General features: G+C 60.3%; 1 protein-coding gene across 3 annotated transcripts in view; it reads left to right on the forward strand.

Moving 5' to 3' along the window:
- NOL4L (nucleolar protein 4 like) overlaps positions 1 to 21,855 on the forward strand; it is a 130,686-nt gene that overhangs the window by 98,781 nt on the left and 10,050 nt on the right. For all 3 annotated transcript variants that reach the window (XR_008662092.1, XM_055307554.1, XM_055307564.1), the window contains 3 exons: positions 3,687 to 3,828; positions 19,133 to 19,410; positions 21,658 to 21,843. Coding sequence is in view for 2 of the 3 variants with exons in the window: in XM_055307554.1 (XP_055163529.1) it covers positions 3,687 to 3,828; positions 19,133 to 19,410; positions 21,658 to 21,843 (606 nt within the window). In the remaining variant the exon portion in view is untranslated. The remainder of the gene's footprint in view (positions 1 to 3,686; positions 3,829 to 19,132; positions 19,411 to 21,657; positions 21,844 to 21,855) is intronic.

Genomic DNA, 21,855 nt, shown 5'->3' on the forward strand with positions numbered 1-21,855 from the left:
TCCCGCCAGTTTCCTCTGGGTCTCATCCTGAGACGCTCTGTCGTTCCAGAGTCTGGTTCTCCCAGTTGAAGGGAGGAGGTGCCGTGAGCCAGCTCCGTGATGTGGTGGCACTGTGATGTGGGCTCTGGGGGCAGACTGCCAGGGTTCAGAGCCCAGCTCTGCTACTAGCTGTGGTGCCCTTGGGCAGTTGGGGCAGGTCTCCGAGGGGCAGGTACCAGATCCTGAGATAGGCCTGACATGGGGGCCTGCCCTTTTTTTTTTGGGGGGGGGGCCATTGTGAGGAAATCTACTGAAACTGTCGCCCCAAAGCCCCCTGTGTGCGGGCACTGGATGTTCTTCATTATTGGGTGATTGCAAAGTCAATGTGAAATGTAGCTCGCCTCTTCCTAATTAGACTTGTCGGGGCAGGGAAGGGCGGAGGGGGTCATTTTGGTGGACAGTTAAGTGATCTGAGTCAGAGAAACCCTAGGCTCTGTGTGGGGTGGCTGGCAGCCGCAGCAGGGAGACATTGCAGGGCGGTTCGCTGCCACCAGCCTGCCAGCCAGGATCCAGGTCTCATTGGTCGCTATTCAAGAACTGTGTGCAGTGGGACCTAGTGCTTAATTGTCAGACTTGGGCCACATCCTCATTAAACACCGGTGTCCTGCCAGGCACTCAAGCCAGCTTGCGGTGTCTCACGGGCCTCATGGGGGGTCCAGGAAACCTCCGGCCTCTTCCCCACCATCGGAAGGACTTGCAATTTTCCAGGGAAAGATGGGGTGCAGTCCCCCAGTTCATTGACATGGCCCAGCTGAGGGGTTTGTACCTAACTGCAGGGGCTCCTGATAGAGGCCGGCAGCTGGTAGAGCTGGAGCCGGTGGGCGAGACGGTTGGAACTCGGGTTGTGGAGTGCCACGGTAGGGTGGCTATTCCCGGTGAGGGGTAGCCCGAGCTGAGCCTCGGCAGGCAGGCAGGCAGGACGGTGTGTCTGGGCCCTGAGGATCCTACGCCTCTGGCGCCGATTATAAGCTCGTGACCTTGGACAAACACCTCAACCCCTCAGAGCCTCAGTTTCTCTTCCATGAAGTGGGGCTGGTAACTCGCCCGAGCTGGTGGGCCTGTGGGGAAGATGAAATGAGAGGAGCCGAGAGGAGCTTTTGGCACCTAATGGACTTTGGCGGTCGTTAGTGTTTGCAGCTTGGTGGAGTGAGGGCAGAGGGTGGGCACCTTGAGTGCTGCACCCAGCGGTGCCATCTTCTCCTTGCTCCTCGGTGAGAACCCCGTGTGTCCAGTGGGGCAGTCCACCAACCTTTCTCCGGGCTGCAGACCGCCCCGTCCAGAGTTGTGTGGGCCTCGACAGGGGACACTCTCATGTGGCTCTGCTGCCCCTGGCCTACCTCTCTGGCCACAGTGGCCTCGGCTGCTCCTCAGACCCATTGGCATATGCTGATGCCCAGAAGCCTCCCCGAGTAGCCCCCCCACCCCCATGGCCACCTCCTCCACTTATTCCAGGCTTCCGCTCAGGTGTTTCCTAACGGTGAGGCCCTCCCTGGCCCCCGGACAGACGCAGCCCTGCAGGCCCGGCTCTCCTGCTTACTCCACTGTGTTCTGCCCTGGAGCCCTCCTCACCTGGTCGGTCTGTGTTTTTCTGCTGATTTTCTATCTCCTCCCCGGCGGGACAGTGAATGCCAGGAGGGCCGGGACTCTGTCTCACCCACTGCAGAATTTACCAACACCTAAGAAAGGTGCTTGGCACATAGTAGGTGTTTAGTAAATACAAGCTGTTGAATGGATGCAGGAAGCGCGCTGAGTAGGTGGTGCTTCCAGATGCTAATAGACTCACTGTTAAATCCCAAGTGTTTCAACAACACCCAGGAGCCAGGAGAGGGCCTCCCTGCCTCAGGTCAGACCCAGAGCACAGTGTGTCCTATGCAGCCAGGAAAGAGCAAGGGGCGTGAGCAAGGGTGCCCCCCATTCCTGGCTCCTGGAGCCTGGATGGTCTGTCGCTTCCAAGGGTCCCCTCTCCTCCCCACCTCCCCTCCCACTCTTAGGTCCCATCCTGGAAGCACAGGGGAGAGTTTTGTTGTCCCTTTGTACAGAGGGAGACTTTTGAACATGTGTGTTCCTCCGGGTATGAGAACATAGTCCGAGTGAGTGTGAGTGAGTGTGTTTGCGCCCCAGGGATACTGGGTGGATGTGCCTGTGTATAAGGAGCAGGGCAACCTGTGGGAGGGAGGCAGAGTGTGAGCATGAGGGTGGGAGGGGAGGGGGGAGGGGGAGAGGGCACAAGAGGACACCTGGTCTCTGACCCTTGAGGCTCGGGGTCAGCCTCCTGGGGACCCCGGAGCTGGGCAGAGCTGGCGTGGTGGCCCAGCTCCATGGTCCAGATCCAGCTGCAAAGGGTACACACTCGCTGCACAGAAGCTGTAAATTCCAGGAAACTCCCTGCCAGCCCAGCGTGGTGGGGGAGGGGTGGAGGAGAATCCACACTGGTTCCCTAGCACTTGGAGAACAGATGTGTCTGCCTCAGGGACAGCCTCCGAAGAAAGTTCTTCGAACCAAAGTGTGTTTGCTCAGTATAAAAGAGTCGTCTGTGAGGGGGCCCTGGAGGGGAGGCTTTTTGGAGGGAGGGAGTTGGGGGGGGTTCCGCCAGAGGTCCTTACTGGGAGCCCACAGATGCCATTGTATCTTGCTAGAGGGGAGAGGGGAGGGGGCAAAGCCAGCCCCGGGGTGTGGGAGCTGCTGGGTCAGCTTTCTTGCATTTTACAGCCAGCTCCCAAACACAGTTGCTTGCAGCTCCTGAAAGAGGCCGGGCCAAGTAGGAGGTGGGGTCCCTTCCCGCAGCCCCCTCCGGGCTGGATTGAAGGGGCCCCGCCCTGGGGGTTCCCAGATGACTGGCTAGGGGCTCCCTGAAGCCAGCCAGGGGAGAGGAGGCAGGCATGGTCCTCTCCGGCAGGCCCTCCGGCTGTTTGGAAGGCCCTGGCGGGCCCCCCAGGCCCTTGAGCCAAACCCCCTTCGCGGTCTGATTCGAACCCTCCTCGCCTGCCCCACCCCCTTCCTTCTCTGCACTTCTGGGGCTGGCCTTTTCAGCCCTGGAAGCTGCCCAAGAGCATATCTTTGAAGCACAGCAAAGGTTAGGAAGGAGGAAGACAGAAATGTCCTCTGGGCTGGGGGAGTGGGAGAAAGGAATTCCATGCATGCTCCACGGGAGCCTGAGTTGGGGGCGGCAGGCTTTGTGGGGGCCAGGCTTTGTGGGGGCCGTCAGGCCAGCCTCAGCAGCGCTGCTAGGTCTCGCTCCCCACTTCTGACCAACAGAGAGGGCCCCCATGCTCAGTGAGCTCCCTTCCCAGGGCTGTGGGCCGGGAGTGGGGAGTGGGGCCCTTGTTTACGGCACTTGTCTCAACCTTGGTCACAAGGGTCAGAGCCAGGCCCTGCTATCCGCCCTGACAGGATGCAAGACCTCATAATTGTCTTCAATTACAGACCACGCCGGCCCTCAGCCCTGGCTTCCGACAGGAACCAGAGCCCGAGCCACTTCCATGGGGCACAAGGAGAGCAACCTAGCCCCTGCTGCAAGTTGTGGGGGCTCCCTGTGGCCTCCAGGCACGACCTGAGGCGCACGGGCCCTGGGGCTCCCCAGCGATGCCGCTTTGGGGCCACAGAGAGCCTGTCCCTGCTGAACCCCCTCCTTCTTTGTCTCCGACCAGGATGAGACTTCTGTGAGCAGTGAAGATTTTGATATGAACGACTCCACATGGATGTCAGCTGACCCACACCTGGCCTCCAGCCTGAGTCCCAGCCAAGACGAGAGGATGCGGAGCCCTCAGAACCTCCACAGCCAAGAGGACGGTGAGTGTCCTGTGGTGGCCGGCGGGGGGAGGGACCATGGACTCTAGGGGTGGCCCTGGCCCCTGGCTCCAGGGAGAAGACATCCTCCTAAAGGTAAATGGATAGAGCTCTCGGGGGCTGGCAGCCTGATGGGGTGTCATGTCTGTCCATTTGCCCTGATGCTTGCGAAGTTACCATAGTTCAGGTCAGGGAAGGTTAGCCAGTGTGCCTGACCCGGAACAATCCAGCTGCCCGGAACAATCCAGCTGCCCGACGCTGGAAGCAAGAGTCGGGCTTCTGTAGCTCCACATGAGGCTCCCTGCCTGTCACCTGTGAAACAGCAGGCATTGCACTTGTCCCCTGTGTGTCCCTAGCCTCTTAGGATGAGAAGTACCCTGGCCCCCCACTGCCCTCCTGGACCAGCCAGGCAGCCTCCTCTGGCCTCCCTCACAACAGATGCTTTCTTCTGTGGATGGGAGAGTCAGAAGTCGGACCCCAGGGGGTCCACTGGGTAGCCTGTGTGCAGCCCTCAGGGGGCCGGGGCCTATGTCCGGTACACGTGTGGTTGCGGGTGTGGGGCGGCCCCAGGGTCACTGGCTCTGGGGGGCTCAGTCTGGCTTCCCGGGGAGGTGATGACTTGGAGTAGGGGCCCAGAGATCTGGGGTGTAGAGCCTGCAATTAGGAGGGGTCAAAGGTTGGGGCCTGGAATGCGGGGAAGTGCCTGGTTAAAAAGGGGTGTAATGTTAACTCTGTGAAACGGGTTAGCCTTGCAGAGTAAATAAGGGGTAGGAGCTTGCAGTTTGGGTCAAAGTTCGTCTCCATGGCAGAACCCGAGCCTGCCTCCCCCGACTGCCCTCACAGGCCTGAATCCGGCTTTGTCTGGGAGGAGACCCAGCCTGTAGGCAGCTGGAGATGCTGGGCCAGGGGCTGGGGTGCCCAGAGGGTAGTTTTGCCAGGACCAGGGTACAAGGCTGCCGGGAAAGAAGACTTTTGTGCCCTAACACCTTGTGAGGTCAGCACGACCCCCTCGGGCTGTGAGCCTCCCCAGCAGAGCTTCCCGGGCCAGTAGCACCTCCCGGGATTCCCATGGGGCAGGGGCAGTCACATGCTGCCAGGGGCTCTGGGGCTGGGACGTGCCCAGCAGCTGACCTCCCTCCGCATCCAAGCTGATCGAAGGCCACACCCAAAGGCCACACCAAGGGCCAAGCCAGGGAAGCTCAGCCAAGGGCGTAGGATTATACCTTCCCAAGAAGGATCCAGAACATTTTTTTAAAAACCTGAGTGGTAAAAAAAAAAAAAAAAACCTGAGTAGTTAGGGCTAAATGGAGACCGTATTTCCTCAATTTATTCCTGACAAAGTCTTATGTTATTGTTGCTTAAAACCACCCTTTGGGAGTTTGATCTCTGTTGGAGACATTTCCTAAGGAGATTCAGTGCTTTGTGGAGGGTAGGGGGTTGTTTCAGTGGGGGTCACGGCTTCCTCAGCATCGGTTGCCCTGCTGCCTGGGGCTTGGTTGATCATGAAGATAAAGTGGAGAGAAGCAGAGACTGGTAAGGTTAGTACATCCTGCAGCCCGGTCCCCTGGAGGCTTCCTAGGGGAGCCTACTCTTGGGGGTGATCATGTCTGTCCTCCTGCCCCTCGTGCCGCCCCAGGCCCCCCGGGTTGTGCGTCCTGGGGCTGAGGCAGGCTAGCCTGCTGACACTACCAGGGTGTTCATGAGGGCGGGCAGCCAGAGTTGGAGACAGGGAGGATGGTGTTGACCGTGATACTGTCAATTTAATTATTTAATCAGATGCTGTGTCTGGAGGCTGCGGGCTGGTGTGCTGGCCAGGGGCAAACCTAGACCCAGGGCAGGGGGTCACAGGTCTTGAGCAGGCCCTGCTGTCTGACCCTTCCGGTTCTAGATCTGTCAGTGACTACTGTGTTTCCCCAGAGCAGCAGGTTCCCATAGGATTTTGGCCGGGTCCAGACCTGGCCCATAGTCCTCACCCAGCCCTCCAGCCCCCACGGCGGCATGTCGCCAGCTCCCCTGTCTGAAGGTGCTCACAGGGCAGACACAGGCTGAGATCCCGCTCCCACCAGTGAGGGGACTGCAGCGTCTTCTCATGTCCCCCATTGGTAACGAAGGGCTACGGTGGGGACAGGCCAAGCAGAGTCTCTGGTTGACCCTGTAACTCCGACCCGAATCTAGTCACAGCCCTCCATGGTGGCCTGCTGGGTGGTCTCTGGTTCCATTAGTCCTCCATGGAACTGGCAGATTGGAAAGATGAGGTCTAAAGCCCCCATTGTGAGTTCTGCAAGGCACAGACCATGTCAATCCTGCTCTCTGCTCTGTCCCCAGTGACTCCAGCTGTGTGCTTGGCACGTTACAGGGGCCTGCTGAATATTTGTTACTCGAATGAATAAAGAAACAAAGATTTATCAAGACCCACCCCCGAGCGCACCATCCACAGGGGATGTAGGTCCACCCTTTGTTGGGGACAAGTTGGGTTCTTTGTTCCTGAGGACCTCCCCAGTGTGAGCATCCTTTAGCCAGAAAGTGTGAGGACTCCCAGGGCTGTGCCAGGGAGCATCCCACCCCTGCTGGCCAGTGATGCTGCCCAGAAGCATCTCAGGAAGCCAGGTATTTTGCACAGATTCACACCTGTTGGTGGATGTGTTGGAGCCTTCCTACTTCTCCATCCTCCTTCTTCCCACCTTCCTCCCCCTGCCCCCACTTTTCCAATTGTAACAAATGCAGATGAAGCCTGGTGGTCAGGACAGGTCCCAAGGCTGAGACCAGAAGTGAATTAGCTTTTTACCCCTGGGAGCTTGTCTCTGAGGTTTACCAGGAGTGGAGGTGTCCTTCCCATCCCCCGCCCCCACCAAGTCCACCACTGCCTGCAAGCATTCACCTCACAGATTTCTCTTCTGGGTGCTCTTCCTGGCTCCCTGGAATCACAGCAGCAGACGTCAGACTGGGGGACACCATGCTTCCTCACTGGGGCTGTAGACTTCAGAAGACATGGGAGATGAGGAAAAGAGTTTGGGTGATCCAGCCAGACTCCAGAGGTGGTGCCAAGGCTGCCCTCCTCTTTCTGCCTTGGCAGGTGTTGGCTGTGTGTGAAGCTCCCCCAGAAGATAGGCAGGGGCGCCTGGGAGCCAGAGGAGCCTCCCCTCACACACTCGGAACCCTGGCTGCTTGGGGCCAGGGTGATCCAGGCTGTTCCTGCTGCTGCCCCTTGCCACGCATGGCCAGATCTTTTGCAGACCCACTGCTAAGCCCTAGCTGAGGCTTTGGGCTTTGAGTCTTAAATGGAGCTCTGTGCTCATCATTGGTGCCTAGAAAAACACTTGGCCCAGGGACTGCCTTCTAGGGGTAGATAGAAGATGCCTGGGAGAAGCCAACAGTTGAGACTTTGTCCAGAGACGCTGTAGTCTAGCATTGACTTGGGACCAAATAGTATGTCAGCCTGTAATTATGCCCGGTCAGTGGGATGGTCTGTGTGACGTCCACCTCGCCCCCAGATAGCATCAGCTCCCTGAAAGCGAGGACCCCAGTGCCTGGCACAGAGCAGGTGGGGGGAAATGTCCATCAAATGAGTGAATGAATCAGAAGGTGCACGAGCGCACACACACGGGCAAGGTGAGCCCGCAGGTGTCCCGACCTTCATGTGCAGGGCTGGGCCAGGGCCGGCTGAGCCGTGGAGCCAGGCAAGGGCCCACTCCTTGATTTCCCCCCCTATGTGCTCCACCGACCTCTTACTCTGCCCCTTCCTGAACGGAAAATGTGAGGCCTGGCCTCCAGAAGGGATGCGAGGGGGTGGGGAGCGGACATTACTCACGTCCCCGGCAGACAGGAAGCCCGCGCTAGGGGCAGCAGAGGGTCCCGCTTCCCTCTTCCTGCGCTGTCGTCTTCCTGCGGGGCTGCGGGGGTGGAGATCACCGGGCAGGGGCCCTGGACTATCCCAGGGCCTTTCGGGGCCTCTCATTTGTGCCTCTGAGATGAGCCCACTCTTCCAGGCCTGGGACCCACCTGACCGCCCCCCCCGCCCTCCAGTGAAGTAGTGCCCTCACTTCCTGCCTGCTGCCTGCTGCGGATGGGATGGTCGGATGGGATGGTCGGATGGTCCAGGGGTTTGGAGCCTCCCCTCGGACGCCCATTACCGAAGGCATGCAGGGGCTCTTCATGGGTTTTGTCCTGTGAGTGTTGGGCCCTGTCATGGTAAGCAAGGTTGATAAGCCCCGTTCCTGCCTCTGAGGAGTCAGGCATGAGAACATGGGGCCTCTGTGGGCTATAAGCTCTCTGGGGGCAGGCGTGCCTCCTCTGTTTCCCCTTGTTTCACAAGTATTATGTTGGTTGTAAGAAACTTAGAAAAAAATGGAGCAAAAAATACCAAAATTACCAATGTTTGGGGCATATTTTTCTTAGTCTTTTCTGTGTATATAATAAAAGTCTTTGTTTTCTTAAAAAAAAAAAAAGGGCAGAGGGGTTGTGTAGTGTTGCAGCTACCTTTTTTATTCCTAATGTCATTTGCTTCTGTCAGTGATGTGGCATTTTTTAAAGATTGTCCAGTCATCCCAGTGACTGGAATCCCCGTTCCCGAGCCTGCCGTGCACTTGGAGCTATGACCGTGCCTTTCCTACAGGGAAGGGCAGGCCGGCTCCTGGGGGGAAGTGACCTGCCCAGACCACAAGTGACCACCGGGGTCTGGTTCTCTCTGGCTCTGGAGCCAGCTTTTGGGCCATTCGAGGGAAGGACACTGCATCCCTCTTACACATAAGTACAGACCGTGCTGCAGGTAGCATCTGTAGGGCCGAGGCCTGTACAGCCTGAGTGTCCTCTTCCTAGCTGTCCCCTCCCCACCACCCTGGGCCCGACCATGGAGTAGGTTCGCACAGACAGCCTTGGCCTTGGAGCGGCTAGTGCCGGAGAGGCTGGGAGAGTCTGGGAGCAGGCCGGGTCTGGTGTGGTGATGGAGGCAGGTAGAGGGGGCCTGAGGCCTGCCTGGGAGGCTCAGGTAGCGTGTCAGGTGGGGGCTGGGCAGGGAGAAGATGCTGAAAGGGCGGGCTGGGGATTTCCTGGGGCACGTGCCTCCAGAAGCTCCCTAGGACTCCAGGCTGCAAGCAGGAGAGAGGGGGCGGAGAGGGCTGCAGCCAGGAGGATGGAGAGACGTGGGGCCGCCTCTGTGGGCTGGGGCTCGGCTGGACAGGGCTCCCTGCAGGCAGGCCCCCCTGCAGGCGGGCCCTTGGCTCTGCCACGGGTCTCCCGAGCTGGTTCTGGTCTCCCTGCAAGGTGGATGCAGTGATTTGCTCTGAATTCCTGGCTTCTGCCTAACGCAGCCTGGGTGACTGTGACCGTTAACCCTGGCTCTTGGTGAGAAGCCCAAGGCTTCCTGCCTGCCGGCTGCTGTGGCCTTGAGTAGGGCCCTCCACAGCCCAGAAATGCAGCCTGGGTGGCAGGGGCCGTCCCTCCTGATCTCACGGGCCTGGGCCCCTCCCCAGGTGCCTCCCCCTGTCCCTGCAGTGGGCAGGCCAGAGCCACACTGCCCTACCTCAGCTTGCTCCTTCCTCCTTGCTGTGGGGCCTGGGGCAGATGGCTCCCCTCAGCGGACAGCGGGATGAGGCGGTGATGGTACTCAGCACACGCCTGGGACGGGAGGCCGGACGAATGGTGATGGGGCCATTTCCTCATTGGGGGCCAGCCTGGTGCAGGGAGACCTGTGCTGGAGGACTGGGCTCCAGGGCCCACTGCCAGCTGGCACATGCAGGCGACAGCTTCTCTTCTTCACTGCTCCTAGTTCTCCAGACACTCGTTGGTCCCCCACTTGGGCCCATCCTGTCTCTTTATCTGCTCAGGTCCCTCTGGCTCCCCTCTGCCCCGTGCCCCCTGTGCGGTCCTGACCACAGCTTCCTTACAACATCACACCTGTGTCCCTGGCCCCTGCTGACCACCCCTCCACCCCATCTTGCTTCTTTGGAGAGCACTGGAATGGGAGGGCGGGCACTCACAACTTGTCCTGGCATCTCCTGAATTTGTGTCCCATACCCCGCCCACACATGCCGGGGACCCTGAGTCCTCCAGGACCCTTCTTCAGGATCTGGCAAACTGTGTCCCAGGCTTCCACATGGGCTGGCAGCTAAGCTAAGTGAGTTTGTTCTGCTGGAGAACAAGGAGAAGGCTCCCGGGCAGCAGCTTGACTCCTGTGTCCCAGCCACTGTGCTGGGCATCAAGGATGCCACAGGCGTGTTCTTGGCGAGAGGTGGATGCTGCTTGTGCAAGGGGGGCCGGGGGCCGTACTGCTAATGAGGAAGGAGTGAGTAGGAGGTGGGACCCGGCCATTTGGGCTCTGTCACCAGCAGTACCCCCCAGCCTGGATACTCGGTGTTCTCTGTAGATGCCGCCCACCTTCCTGCAGGCCCGCTGCTGGACCCAGCACTCAAGGGTGGGCATCCAGCCTGCTCACTGTCACATCCAGGGGGAGGATTGTGGCCCCTGACCCTGGTGTCCCGGGGATGGCTTCTAAGGGACTTTTCCTGCGGTGAGCTTTTAAACTGAGCATCCTGTCTTCCACACCTGTTGATCTTGGCCTTGTCCACCCCCCTGACCCTACTTGTCTAAGAATCTGGGTCTGGGCCTCATTCCCTGGCTACAGGTCATACTCCTTCCTTCCAGAGCAAGAGCTGTTTGTTCCTACTCAAGGCGCCAAACATCTTCACGGAATAATCCCCCTGCCCTCCCCTCCCCCAGGGAACAGAGAACTTGGGCCCAAGTCCTTCCGGTTATTGGCTGTGGGCCACCCTGGCAGTCCCAGGTCACAGGAAAGTGTCCATCATCAGCTGGGCTGCGGGCTGCACAGACAATGCTAGGCTGTCCTGGCCTCTGGCCACTGAGGGTAAGAGAGGCTGGGAGACAGCACCGAGAGATCCCTTTATCCCAGGAGCAGGCTGGGCCTGCACAGCCCTGGCCTTGTGCAGGCTGCCAGGGTCTTAGGCTCCCACATGCCTGGGGAGGACATCAGAGCAGGACAGGCTGCACAGCCTGAGGTGAGGCTCACCTGCTAAGAAAGGAAGAGAAAACCCCTAGACACACCTGGAACACTGGCCTGGGTCTGCTGGACAGTCAGGGAAGCCCGAGCCCTCCCGCTGTTCCTGCCTCTTGGTCTAGGATACATTAGATCCCCGTTGCCTGTTGACCCTCTGTGGCGGCAGGCCCTGCTGTGCTGGAGAGGAAGCCCCGGGGGAGTGAGGGGTGGGGTGCATGCAGGAGAGACATTGCCACCCCTAGCCCGTCCAAGGATGGCTTTCCCAGGAACCAGGAAGTGACTGGAGCCATGTTGGCGTCATCACCCTGACCTAAGGACTGGGATGCAATGAACTCAGGCCAGCTTCCGGGAGGGCTGGTGGAGGAGCTGCCAGGGCCCTCAGACACCACATGCACACACGCAGGCTCCGGGGCAGGGCCCTGCCCCGTGAATCATTCACACATGGTCGCCTGAAGTGGTTCTGTTTGCTCTCAGAACACATGACTTGTTTTGGGGGGGAGGAGAGGGTACAGTGGGCATCTTGGCTAGAGCTTTGTACATTGAATTAGCATTGATTTCTCACGGCCTGTGCTTGACTTAGACGTGGGGCCAGGGAGATGTCGGGCCTGGAAGACACAGACCCAGCCTGTCCATAGTGGGAGCATTTCCCCCGGGGCATGTTTGACCAATATGTGTTGGAGGAGTGGCAGAGGTAGGGGCCGTTCCATAACAGAGATGCAAAATGGAGGCCTAGAGGAGAGAGGGCAGGCACTCTGGGGAGTCAGGGGCCCATCCAGGCTTTTCACTCACTCCGTGTGACACCAGTGACTTCCCTCAAGGAACCTCTGGTTCCTCCCTGAAGCCCGCTGCAGGGGTGGTTGTGCAAGTCAGGGACGGTGGATGTGCCCAGCGCCTGACACTCACTTAGTACCCACCCCACGGAAGGTGGCACCGTCCCCACTGCCCTGATGCCAGCCCTGCTCCAGCCACCTGCTCCCAAGACCCAAACTCATCCTTGGGCTGGACACCTCACGAGGGGCCAGAGCCCCCAGGGTTCCCACACTGAGAGAAATGATTTCGGTTTTAGGGGGACATTAGGAAGTCCTAGATCTGCACTGTCTGATACCGTAGCCATCGAGGGCTGTTGAAAAGGCTCTGCAAATTGAGGGTGCCTGTATGTGTAAATACACACTGAGTTTCAAAGACTTAGGAGAAAAGAATGTAAAATAGCTCCATTTTAGCACAGTATTGATTACTTGTTGAAATAAGATTTTGAATATACTGGGTTAAATAAAATAGATTATTAAAATGCATTCTCTCTGTTTCCTTTCACTTGTAACTGTGGCCACTAGGAAATGGGAAATTCCATGTCTGGCTGGCATTCCGTTTCCAGAATGCTGCTCCGGGCTCAGAGCGCCCAGGTGTTGGTGCCTGCCCAAGGGCCCAGTCACCCGAGCCCGGGCGGGAAGGCGGGGCTGCGCAGCAGAGGTGCCGGTGGCCCTGGGCTGGTGGCCTTAGGAGCCGGCCGGGAGCCGGGGGGGGGGGCCTGCCGCTGGAAGCACAGGGTAGGCTGATGCTTCTGAGGGACGACTGGGTGGGCAGCCAGGGCCCGAACGCTGGACTGTGGGGCGGGCACCCAGCGTGGCACCTCCTGCAGGATGGGGGGATCCCAGTGGTACTGCCTCCCCCGACTCCTGTGTCCCCCGTTTGACCCCGAGGCCCTCCCCCTTCCTTCCGGGAGGAAGAGCAGGGTAGCCTGCCAGGAGCCTGGTGCTCCTGGGAACTATGCATCATGTAAACATGGCCCAGGCCACTGGCCTTTGTCAGAGCAGGCGAGGACCGGCCCCGGTGAGGTGCACACCCAAATTCAGAGGCAGCCAGCGCCCCGACCGCGGCCTCGGGCCAGTGGCCCGGGAGCAGGAAGGGCTGGCGCGGGCTCCAGTGTGCCCTCCCCCCTCCTCCCCACCAGTCCGGCTCTTTTGTGTGTGAATTCTTGCTGCCCCCTCCGCTCCCTGCCCGCCTGCCGCAGTGACAGAAGCAGCGACAGAAGCCCACGGAGGAGGGGGCGCGCGTCCGCAGCCGCACCTCTGGCCGGAGGCAGCCTGCGCCGCGGGCCTGCTGGGCCGCCGTGGCCATGTGCCCGGCCCGCGGTCCCGGGGATGGAGGATCTGCCCACCTTGTCCCGGGCCGCCTCGGGAGCCGGGTGGGTCACCCACTGGGGGTGGGTCACCCACTGGGAGAGGGTGCCGCTGGCCGTGGCCCCAGAGCTCGGTGTGGCGATTGGCGGCTCGCACAGAGCCGGGCTTGTGCGGGCTGCGGGGCGCTGGCGCCCACATAAGGGCATTGTTTGCCGAGGTAAAAGGGGTTTTTGTCTCCTTCTGGAGACGGGACAGAGGGAGGAACAATTTCCCCCATTCATCACTAATTCCCCCATTTGAATAGCAGCACATTGCCCCACGTTAAATAGACGGGATGGGCATCGCAGTCCTTCCCCGCCCGAGGCGTTCCGGGCACAGGTGGTGGGCTCCGCGTCCTGCCCAGACCCAGGCGTCGCCCCTCGCCGGAGCTGGGGAGGCCTGGTTTTGTGGAAATGTCCAGAAGGGGTGCGTTCCCCAGCTGCTTCTCTGTTGGCCGCTCAGCAGACCCTTTTCTCTGTCACTCGTACAATCACAGGTTGGGGGCAGTCTTGTCCTGCGGGCGTCGTCCTAGGCTCCGACAGCCTGGCCTCGGGTCGGTGCCCGTCCTGGAGGGGCCTCCCAGCCCAGCGGCACAGACGAGGATGGCACGGGGACAAGGGGGTCACTCCCAGCCGGGTCAGGGCGGGTTCGGCCCTGTGGCCAGAGGCCTGCACCCCTGGAAGGCCCAGCTCCTGCACCCCGTGCGCCGGGGCCCTGCTGCCCATGGGGCCAGCTGGGTTCTTTCACAGGGTCATAAAGTGTCCGAGCCCAAGAGGGCGTCAGCGGCAACTCCCTGGCCTGCAGATAAGAGGAGCCAAGGAGACGGGCTGTGCCCAAGGTCGGGAGACAGTGAGGCCCCACACCTGCTCACCCCCCCCCCTGCCAGTCTCTTTCGGGAATGGGGCATGAGTTGGAGTACCTAAATCTCCTTTAAATCACACTTTTTTGGAGGGAGTGGGGAGGAGGGAAAAATTCAGAGTGGACCGGAACCTCAGGCTGAACCTCAGAGCCGACACAGCTCTCTCTTCTTTCCCTGAAAGGCGCTGCGGGGGCCGGGACTGCCACCAGCCCCTCCTGTGAGCACCAGCCCCCTCAGGACTGAACTAGGGGGACAGCCCAGGGCTTCACAGTGAGAACACAGCCTGGCTCCGGCTCTGGTCGCTCGGCTCCTCCCAGAGGGAGGGTTGCAGATCACTCAGAGACCAAACTGGCCTCCACCTAGCTTCAGTAGTAGGGAAATGACTGGCTCCCATACCAGAAAGCCTATAGGTTCTTTGGCTTTAGGCACAGATGGATTTAGGGGGGATTTGTCCAAGCCAGCCATTCAGTCCTGCCGGATGGGCTCAGTAGCCCTGAGTCCCGGGGACTGACTTTCATGGGTCCAGCTTGGTCAGATGCCCACTGACCACTGGGATGGGCTGTGCTGACTGGCCGGGCGTGGGGCAGGTCCTGGAAGACTTAGTGTGACCTCACCAGAGGGAGGGGTTTGGTTTCTAGAGATGCAGGAATGATCTGGGCCCACCCTATAGAGCCTGCTAACCCTGGGTCTGCAGGGCTGGGGCAGCTGATGGGGGAGCTGGGCACAGGCCATAGACAGAGTATGTGAGGTGATTAAGATGCTCTGGAAAAAGTAGGTAAAGGGGTCAGCATGTCAGAGTTGGGCAGGGAGGTCTTACTGAGAAGGTGACCTTGAAGCAAATCTCTGGAGAGGAGGGAGAGCTGGGGACAGAGTGTCCTAAGAGGGAATAGCAGGCAGGAGAGGGGTACAGCTGGAGTGGGGTGCAGTGAGGGGGCTGCCTCTGGGGGAAGTCTGGTTCCTCCTTAGGGGTTTAAATTCACTCCCTGCAGCTGCCACTGCCTTTGGGGCAGTGGGGGGCGGGTGGCATGGACAGACACACACCACCCCCAGCCCCCCAGCAGCACCTTTCCGCCCCGCCCCAGGGTCAGGGGGCCTTGGCCCCAGGGCCCTCTCAGCTTCCTCCTGAAGCCTTGTTCCTCCCTTTGCTCCCATCCTCCTCATCCCTTCTTCCCTCAGAGGGCCTCCTCGTCCTTGGGATGAGAACTGGAGATGGGGCCCTGCAGTCAGGGCTGGCGGGCTGAGGCGCAGGGACCAAGGGCCAGAAAGCTCACGGCTCTCTTTGGAGCCCTGTCTCTGCTAGAAAGAACCCTTATGTTTGGGTTTTTACTTGCCAGAGGATGAGCCCCCAGGACAGTGACCACCCCTGTCTTTTCACTGCTCTCTTCCCGGTGTCCTGCACAGGCCTGACCCCAAGGAAGGGACACTGGTGGGCACGGCCTCTTCCAGGCACTGCCCTCTCCCCTGCCCTCACTGTGGCTGCCTCAGATTTCAGGGAGGCCCGTGTGCGTGTGTGTGTGTGAAGTAGGTGCGCGGTGAGGTGGGGAGGGGGCGGGTGGTTCTCTCTACCAGGTATTGTCTATACCATACAAGTTCTATTTTGTGGACACGGAACCCCTTTGGAAAGGAAACTGGGGTTCCGAGAGGTCAAGTGGCATCTTCAGGGTTGCCCAGCCATGTCCACCCCAGTCCACAGCCCCTCTGCGTGCTGCCTAAAACCCCATGGGCCCCCCCAGTTGGCAGAAAGTTGGACTCAAGTCATTGGCGGCCCCGTTGGTGGGTGGGCGGGTGGTGTAGGTGCACTGTGGCCGGAGCAGAAGGACTGGGGAGCACAGCTCGAGACCCTTCTGTGCCCGGGATGAGGGCTCTGGGTGCTGGCTTCCCCCTGCCCCCGGGTGCTGTGTGGAGGCGGGCGAGCCCTGGCCTGTGGAGGAATGAAGTGGGAGCACGTGGAGTTGGGAACCGGGGCCCCACTGGCCCACTCAAGGCTTTGGGTGTGGTTGGTGTTTTTAGTTTGGGGTGGATTTTTGTGGTAAATATGGTGTAATGTTAAAATCGCCATTTTAACCATTTTTCAGTAGACAATTCTGCAGCGTTAAGTACACTGACAGTGTTGTGCAAGCAACACCATTATTTCCAAAATACGGTTTTCATCACCCCAAACAAACTCCATGCCCGTGAAGCAGCAGCTCCCTGTCCTCGCGCGTCCCGGCCTCCGGGAGCCCTAACATGCCTTCCGCCTCCGTGAAGGGACCTGCTCTAGACGCTGCGCGCACGCAGACCCATTCAGTGTCCGTCCCGCTGTGACTGGCTTCTTCCACTCGGCATCGTGTGCTCCAAGGCCCTAGCGTTGAAGTGTGTCTCAGCGGTACTTCGTTCCTTTTTACAGCTGAATAACGTTCCACTGCGTGGATAGACCACATTTCGTCTTATCCATTTATTTGGCAAGGCTTTTCAAAATGTAAACGACGTAAGTCAGTCGCCAATATTTTTAAATCCGAGTATTTACCTAATGGTGTAGATTTCCAGTTTCTTCCAACAGTTTGGAATGCGTGATCTGGATCCTGGTACCTCCCGCTCGCACCTGCCCAGCAGCTTCCCATACTAGACTAAGGCAGCCTCTGAGTAGGGGAAAGGGGGTGCCGCCACTGGAGCCAGTACCTGGGGCCAGCTGGCTGAGCAGCACAGGTGCACAGGCCTGGGGCAAGGAATTGGCAGCTCCAGGAATCTGGGCCAGACTGGGCTCCTGAGCTGCAAGGGGCCCGGGAGCATGCACACCTCCCCTCTCCCCTTCCCCTGTGCCCTTTCACCCCTGCCAGAGGTATAGGGAAACGAAGCTAACCTGGTCAGCGAGGCAAGCAGTTGGGGTGCCACCTCTGGGCTTGTGCAGGGCTATGGCAGCACAGGAGGCTATGGGCCTGATGCCCATGCTGAGCACAGGGACCTTGGCTCACTGGGTGCCAGGCATGGTGCCCCCCACCCAGTAGCCCTTTTCTTGGAGGAAGACCAAGCCCTCCAAGGTCAGGCAGCTGGCCTCTTGGGGGTGATGCCAGGGTGTGAAGTCTCACCTGCAAATAGGAGTTCCCAGGACCAGCAGGTGTGGGTGTCCATCCTTGCCTTCCAGATCCTCAGCTCCAGAAGAGGCTTCTGAGTGTGTGAGGGCGTCTTCAGCAACAACAGGTCTTGCCTCGGTGGAAAGTGGGCAGCTGTCAGGACTCACCCGGGCCAGGCTAAGGAGGCATGAAGTCTCCAGGAGGGACAGGGACCAGCTTTGTCAGGGCTGTGAGTACCTCCTTCCTAGAGACCTTGGAGGAGGCCTGCCCTGAGGAGGCAGCATTGAGCCAGGCCTTGAAGGCCGACGGAAATTTTCTGAGCTTGGAAGCACCGCGGCAGGCAGACAGCAGAGCCCAAGCAAAGGCCTGGAGATGGGAGGCCCTGCGGCAGCCAACGGAATGAGATCCGGGCTACAGGGGCCCTGAGCCTAAGAACACACCCAGCCGGAGCCTGGGCTGTACCATGCGGCGGACTGTGGGGAGCAGAGCGGCAAGGCTGTAGAACCGAGGAGTAATGAGTAGGCCCGCCCTGGAAAAAAGGTGGAGTGGAGACAGGGGTGTGACTGCAGGGAAGGAGAGCAGCCACTCTCCTTGGTTGGGAGATGCCCCTCCTGGAGGGCCAGCACCTGCGTTGCCCTTGTTACTCTATGTCCCAGCCTGGGACCGGGCCAGCCTGCAGTAGGTGCTCAGTAAATACTGCCAGGTGATTTGTTCATTCTAGACTGGTCGCTGGAGATCAGCGAGGTGGGGGGAAGCAGGCCCATCTGTGATGGAGGAGGAAGGGGGCGGCGATGGGTGGTGAGGGTCCGGAGGTGGCAGGGCCGCAGGCCAGAGGGCACTCTGGGGTGCAGCTGAGTAAGCCCAGAGCCGAGCCTGGAGCTGCCCTGCCTGCAGGAGGATGGGGGGAGCGGTGGCCGCCCAGAGGAAGAGGGGGAGGGGCAGCCCAGCCCGGGGGACCTGCGCAGCCGAGGGGGAGGGGTGCCACTTCACCGCGGCCTTTCCCATCCCCCTCAGCCCAGGGCTCGGCGGCTTGATGGGCAGCCGGGCCCCGCCCCCGGGCAGCCGGGAGCCCAGCGATTGGTTGGGGTGCCAGAGCCGCTCGTCGCCATGGGGACACTCCGGTGGTGCGCGTGCCCAGTGCCCAGCCCCGGGGACTAAATCTTCATAATCTGCCGGCCGGGAGAGTGGGGGTGGGGCCTTGGGCGACCCTGGCCTGGGGGAAGGGGCGGCCTGGGAGGCGGTCAGGCTCGCGGTGGCCACCCCTCCCCCAGCAGCTCCGGGCACCTGGGCGCCCCCGGGAGCCGCGCCGGACTCACCTGACAGTGACCCGGGGAGCTGGAGTGGCTTTGGCCTCTGCCATCTCAGCTGGTTGGGCAGGAGGCCGGGCCTGGATTGGGGAGAGGGGCCGGGACTTCGATCTGAGAAAGTCTAGCCCCTCCGTTCAAGTTCCGCCCCCCCACCCCCAACCCCACCCCCACCCCCACCCCCGCAGTGTTGTGCTCTCCGCAGCAGGGGGCGCCCTCAGCAGAGCTTTGTAGGGCTGTCACCTCTGGAAAGCAGGGATGGCCCGTTGAGGTACAGGGAGTGCAGACCTCAGACCCCGCAGCCCGGGCTCTGGGTGACCTGACACAGGAGGCAGCTGTGGGGCCACGCTGTCCGGGGTCAGCTGCCACGACAAGGCTGGGCCTGCGTGCAGGAAGGAGTGGGGCGGGGGTGTCACAGCAGGGCTAATGCATTAGCCAGGTTCTCCTTAGGCGGATGGAGGAAGTTGAGAGCCTGCTGTGGGGAGAGGGTGTGAAGGGGTAAGGCAGAGGTGAGTGAGAGGAAGAGGGGGCTGCTAGTCAAGCCCCTAGTGGCCTCTGGGGTGTCCGAGGACCTCTGGCATGCAGCAGGCTTGTCGGACTTGAGCTTGCAGCCACTCACTCCCCAAAGCCTCCCCTGAGCCCTTGATGTGGTGCCGTGGGCTTGGAGTGCAGGGGGCCACCATGCCTGGCACACTGTACTCCTGATGGTCTGTTTTCTGGTGGAGGGACCCTGCCCTTACGTCAGGTAGGGGCAGAGCTCACCTCTTGGAGCCCCTCAAGGGGACAGCCATGCTCATCTCCTGCCCAGAGATGCTTGTGAGGACGACAGGCAAGTATTCCTTGTGACTGGTGTGGCCATGATACCCCAGGGGGCTTGTAGGGTCAGTAGGTGCTGGGGTGGAGCCTCACACCCAGGCCTCTTGTTCCAGATGACTCCTCCTCTGAGAGTGGCAGCGGCAATGGCTCTTCCACCCTGAACCCATCCACATCGAGCAGCACGCAGGGCGACCCCGCCTTCCCCGAGATGAATGGCAACGGTGCTGTGGCCCCCATGGACTTCACCGCCACCTCCGAAGATCAGCCCATCAACCTGTGCGACAAGCTCCCGCCGGGCACGGCGCTCAGCACGCCCTCCTACCCCTCAGACAGCTGCGGCACCGATGGACTGCGGAGTCGCGTCAAGTACGGGGTGAAGACCACCCCTGAGGTGTGTGGGGCTGTGGACCCCCTGAGCCGCAAGTCTCCTTCTTCCTGTACCTGTCAGGGTTGTGCGAGGCTGACGTGAAATCACATGCGCCCAGCACTGTGACCCCAGGTCAGCACAGAGGCCCTGGCTGTGGAGGCTCCGGCCGAGAGCTCACACAGTGTGTGGCCTCAGTCAAGGCCTTCCCTTCTCAGAGCCGCTGTCACCATCTGTGAAGAGCGCTGGGCCCCGGCCTTAGTGGAGGTGATGTGTGGCCTATTCCCCTACCCCCAGAACAGTCTGCTGCACGTTACAGCAGCAAGGGACCACAGTCAGCACTGAGGCCCTCCCCCCGCTACGTTGCATGCTGTCCCCTTTTACAGATGCAGAGAAGGAACAAGGCCTTTGGAGCCCCAGGGATGTGGATGTTTGCAACCCAGTAGATCAGGCTGATGCAGGGTGGGCCTGGGAGAAGGGTGGCCGATGCACGTGCCCCCACCACTGGACACTCCTCCCTGCTTCCCGGGGCCCCCTCGCCCTTCTACAAGCTGCCTCTGGCCACTAAGGTTTCCCGCGGTGGTGCAGCGCTGCATTGAGCACATGAACGCTCTTGGGAGAGTTTTCTCCTGCCAGGGCTGGGGGGCCAGAGGTGACTTCTCGGAGCCCTACACCCCAGCCTCCAACCATGTACCTCTACACAGGTACATGGTTGTACCTTTCCCTCCCTGGGCCTCTTCTGCACAGGGTGTGGGGTGGGTGCCAGGCTGGCCTCTGATGGCCTGTCTCATGGGAAAGTTCTGTACCGATGAGGGGGTGTTCAGCTGTCACTGTGTCTGAGCCCAGGCCACAGAGCAGGTGCTGGCCAGAGCATGGTCTTCCCCCTCCAAGTCCAAGAGGCAGGCTCCCTGCACTGAGCAGATAGAGCTGCAGAGGGAGAGTCCACCATCATGACCTCAGGCCACGTATGTGGGCCAAAGAAGGGAGATGGGAGCGTCAGTGCCACCGGCAGCTTGTGTCTTGCGGTTTCTATCTCCATCTCCTCTGGCCCTGGCATAGGACTTGGCTAAGGAGCGGCCTGGGAATGTGACTTGCCCAGGGCCTAGGAGGTGTTTTGACTCTCCACCACAAGTCTGACATGACCCAGCAGGAGGCCGGAGGACCTAGGTGTCTCTGCTCCTTGTAAAGTCTGTATAAGGGTCAAGAGCTGGGCACTGGGCCAGAAGCCCTGGGAGGGCCGATCCCTGTGGGCAGGTCACAGGAAGCCTGGTGGTGGCAGCCGCTGCAGGACTGGGTGCCGGCCAGTGTCCATCTTCATCTGTTTGTTCTTCAGCAAGAGCTGGGATCCCAAGAAGAGGCTTATTCTGGGAGGAGTTCCTGTGGTGGGAAGAGACCACAGGTCCCTTCTTTGCCGTAGGATAGGGTGACTGCCTGGTGAGCTGGGCCTGGTTCCCACTCCCCCTTCCTTTTTTTTTTTTTTTTTTTAAGATTTTATTTATTTATTCATGAGAGACACAGAGAGAAAGAGAAGCAGAGAGACAGGCAGAAGGAGAAGCAGGCTCCATGCAGGGAGCCCGACATGGGACTCCATCCCAGGTCTTCAAGATCATGCCCTGGGCTGAAGGCGGCGCTAAACCGCTGAGCTACCTGGGCTGCCCCCACTCCCCCTTTCTACATACACCCTCTGCATGGGGGCTCACAGTGTCTCCTTGGGGGTGGCAGCAGACAGGAGAACCCCAGCCTGGCAGCTTCGGGAATGCACTTTGCCTAATGGACCTGTCGCCTTGGCTGGTTCCCTCTCCCAGCCCATCTGTTCCTCCTCCTGACAGACAGCACACTTGCCGCCTGCGTGACAGCTCAGTTGCCAGCTCAGGGTTGCAGCCCCCTGAGATCAGGGAGGAAAACCCCAAAGCCAGAACCAGAAGAGGCTGTGGCTAGTGGCGGGAACCCAGCCTGCACCCACCTGTCCCTCGCACGATGTGGCGGCAGGGCCCTGCATGGGCACCACTGCTGAGTAAAGCACTGACACCTCTGCTCAGTGCCTCCGGGGCCCAAGGCTGCACTTACACCGTGGCAGGCAGGCGGTCCTGCCTACAGCCGCCAGGGAGGGGTGGCAACACTGGTGCCTCCAATTCATAGAAGGGAGCAGGGAGGGGAGGTGGTGCCGGACCTTGAAATTGTGGCTGGCTCACCGTCCCGGTCCCCAAGCTCACTATGGCCATCAGAGACCAAGAGCAGGCCTGCTCTGACCCTCTGGCCCTCGCCCCTTCTCAGTCGCCCCCTTACAGCTCTGGGAGCTATGATTCCATCAAGACTGAGGTCAGTGGCTGCCCTGAGGACCTGACGGTGGGCCGGGCCCCCACAGCAGATGACGATGATGACGACCATGATGACCACGAGGACAATGACAAGATGAACGACTCTGAGGGCATGGACCCCGAGCGCCTCAAGGCCTTCAACGTGAGCGCCAGC

Source organism: Nyctereutes procyonoides, unplaced genomic scaffold, assembly GCF_905146905.1.
Source record: "Nyctereutes procyonoides isolate TBG_1078 unplaced genomic scaffold, NYPRO_anot_genome, whole genome shotgun sequence".
NCBI lineage: Eukaryota > Metazoa > Chordata > Mammalia > Carnivora > Canidae > Nyctereutes > Nyctereutes procyonoides.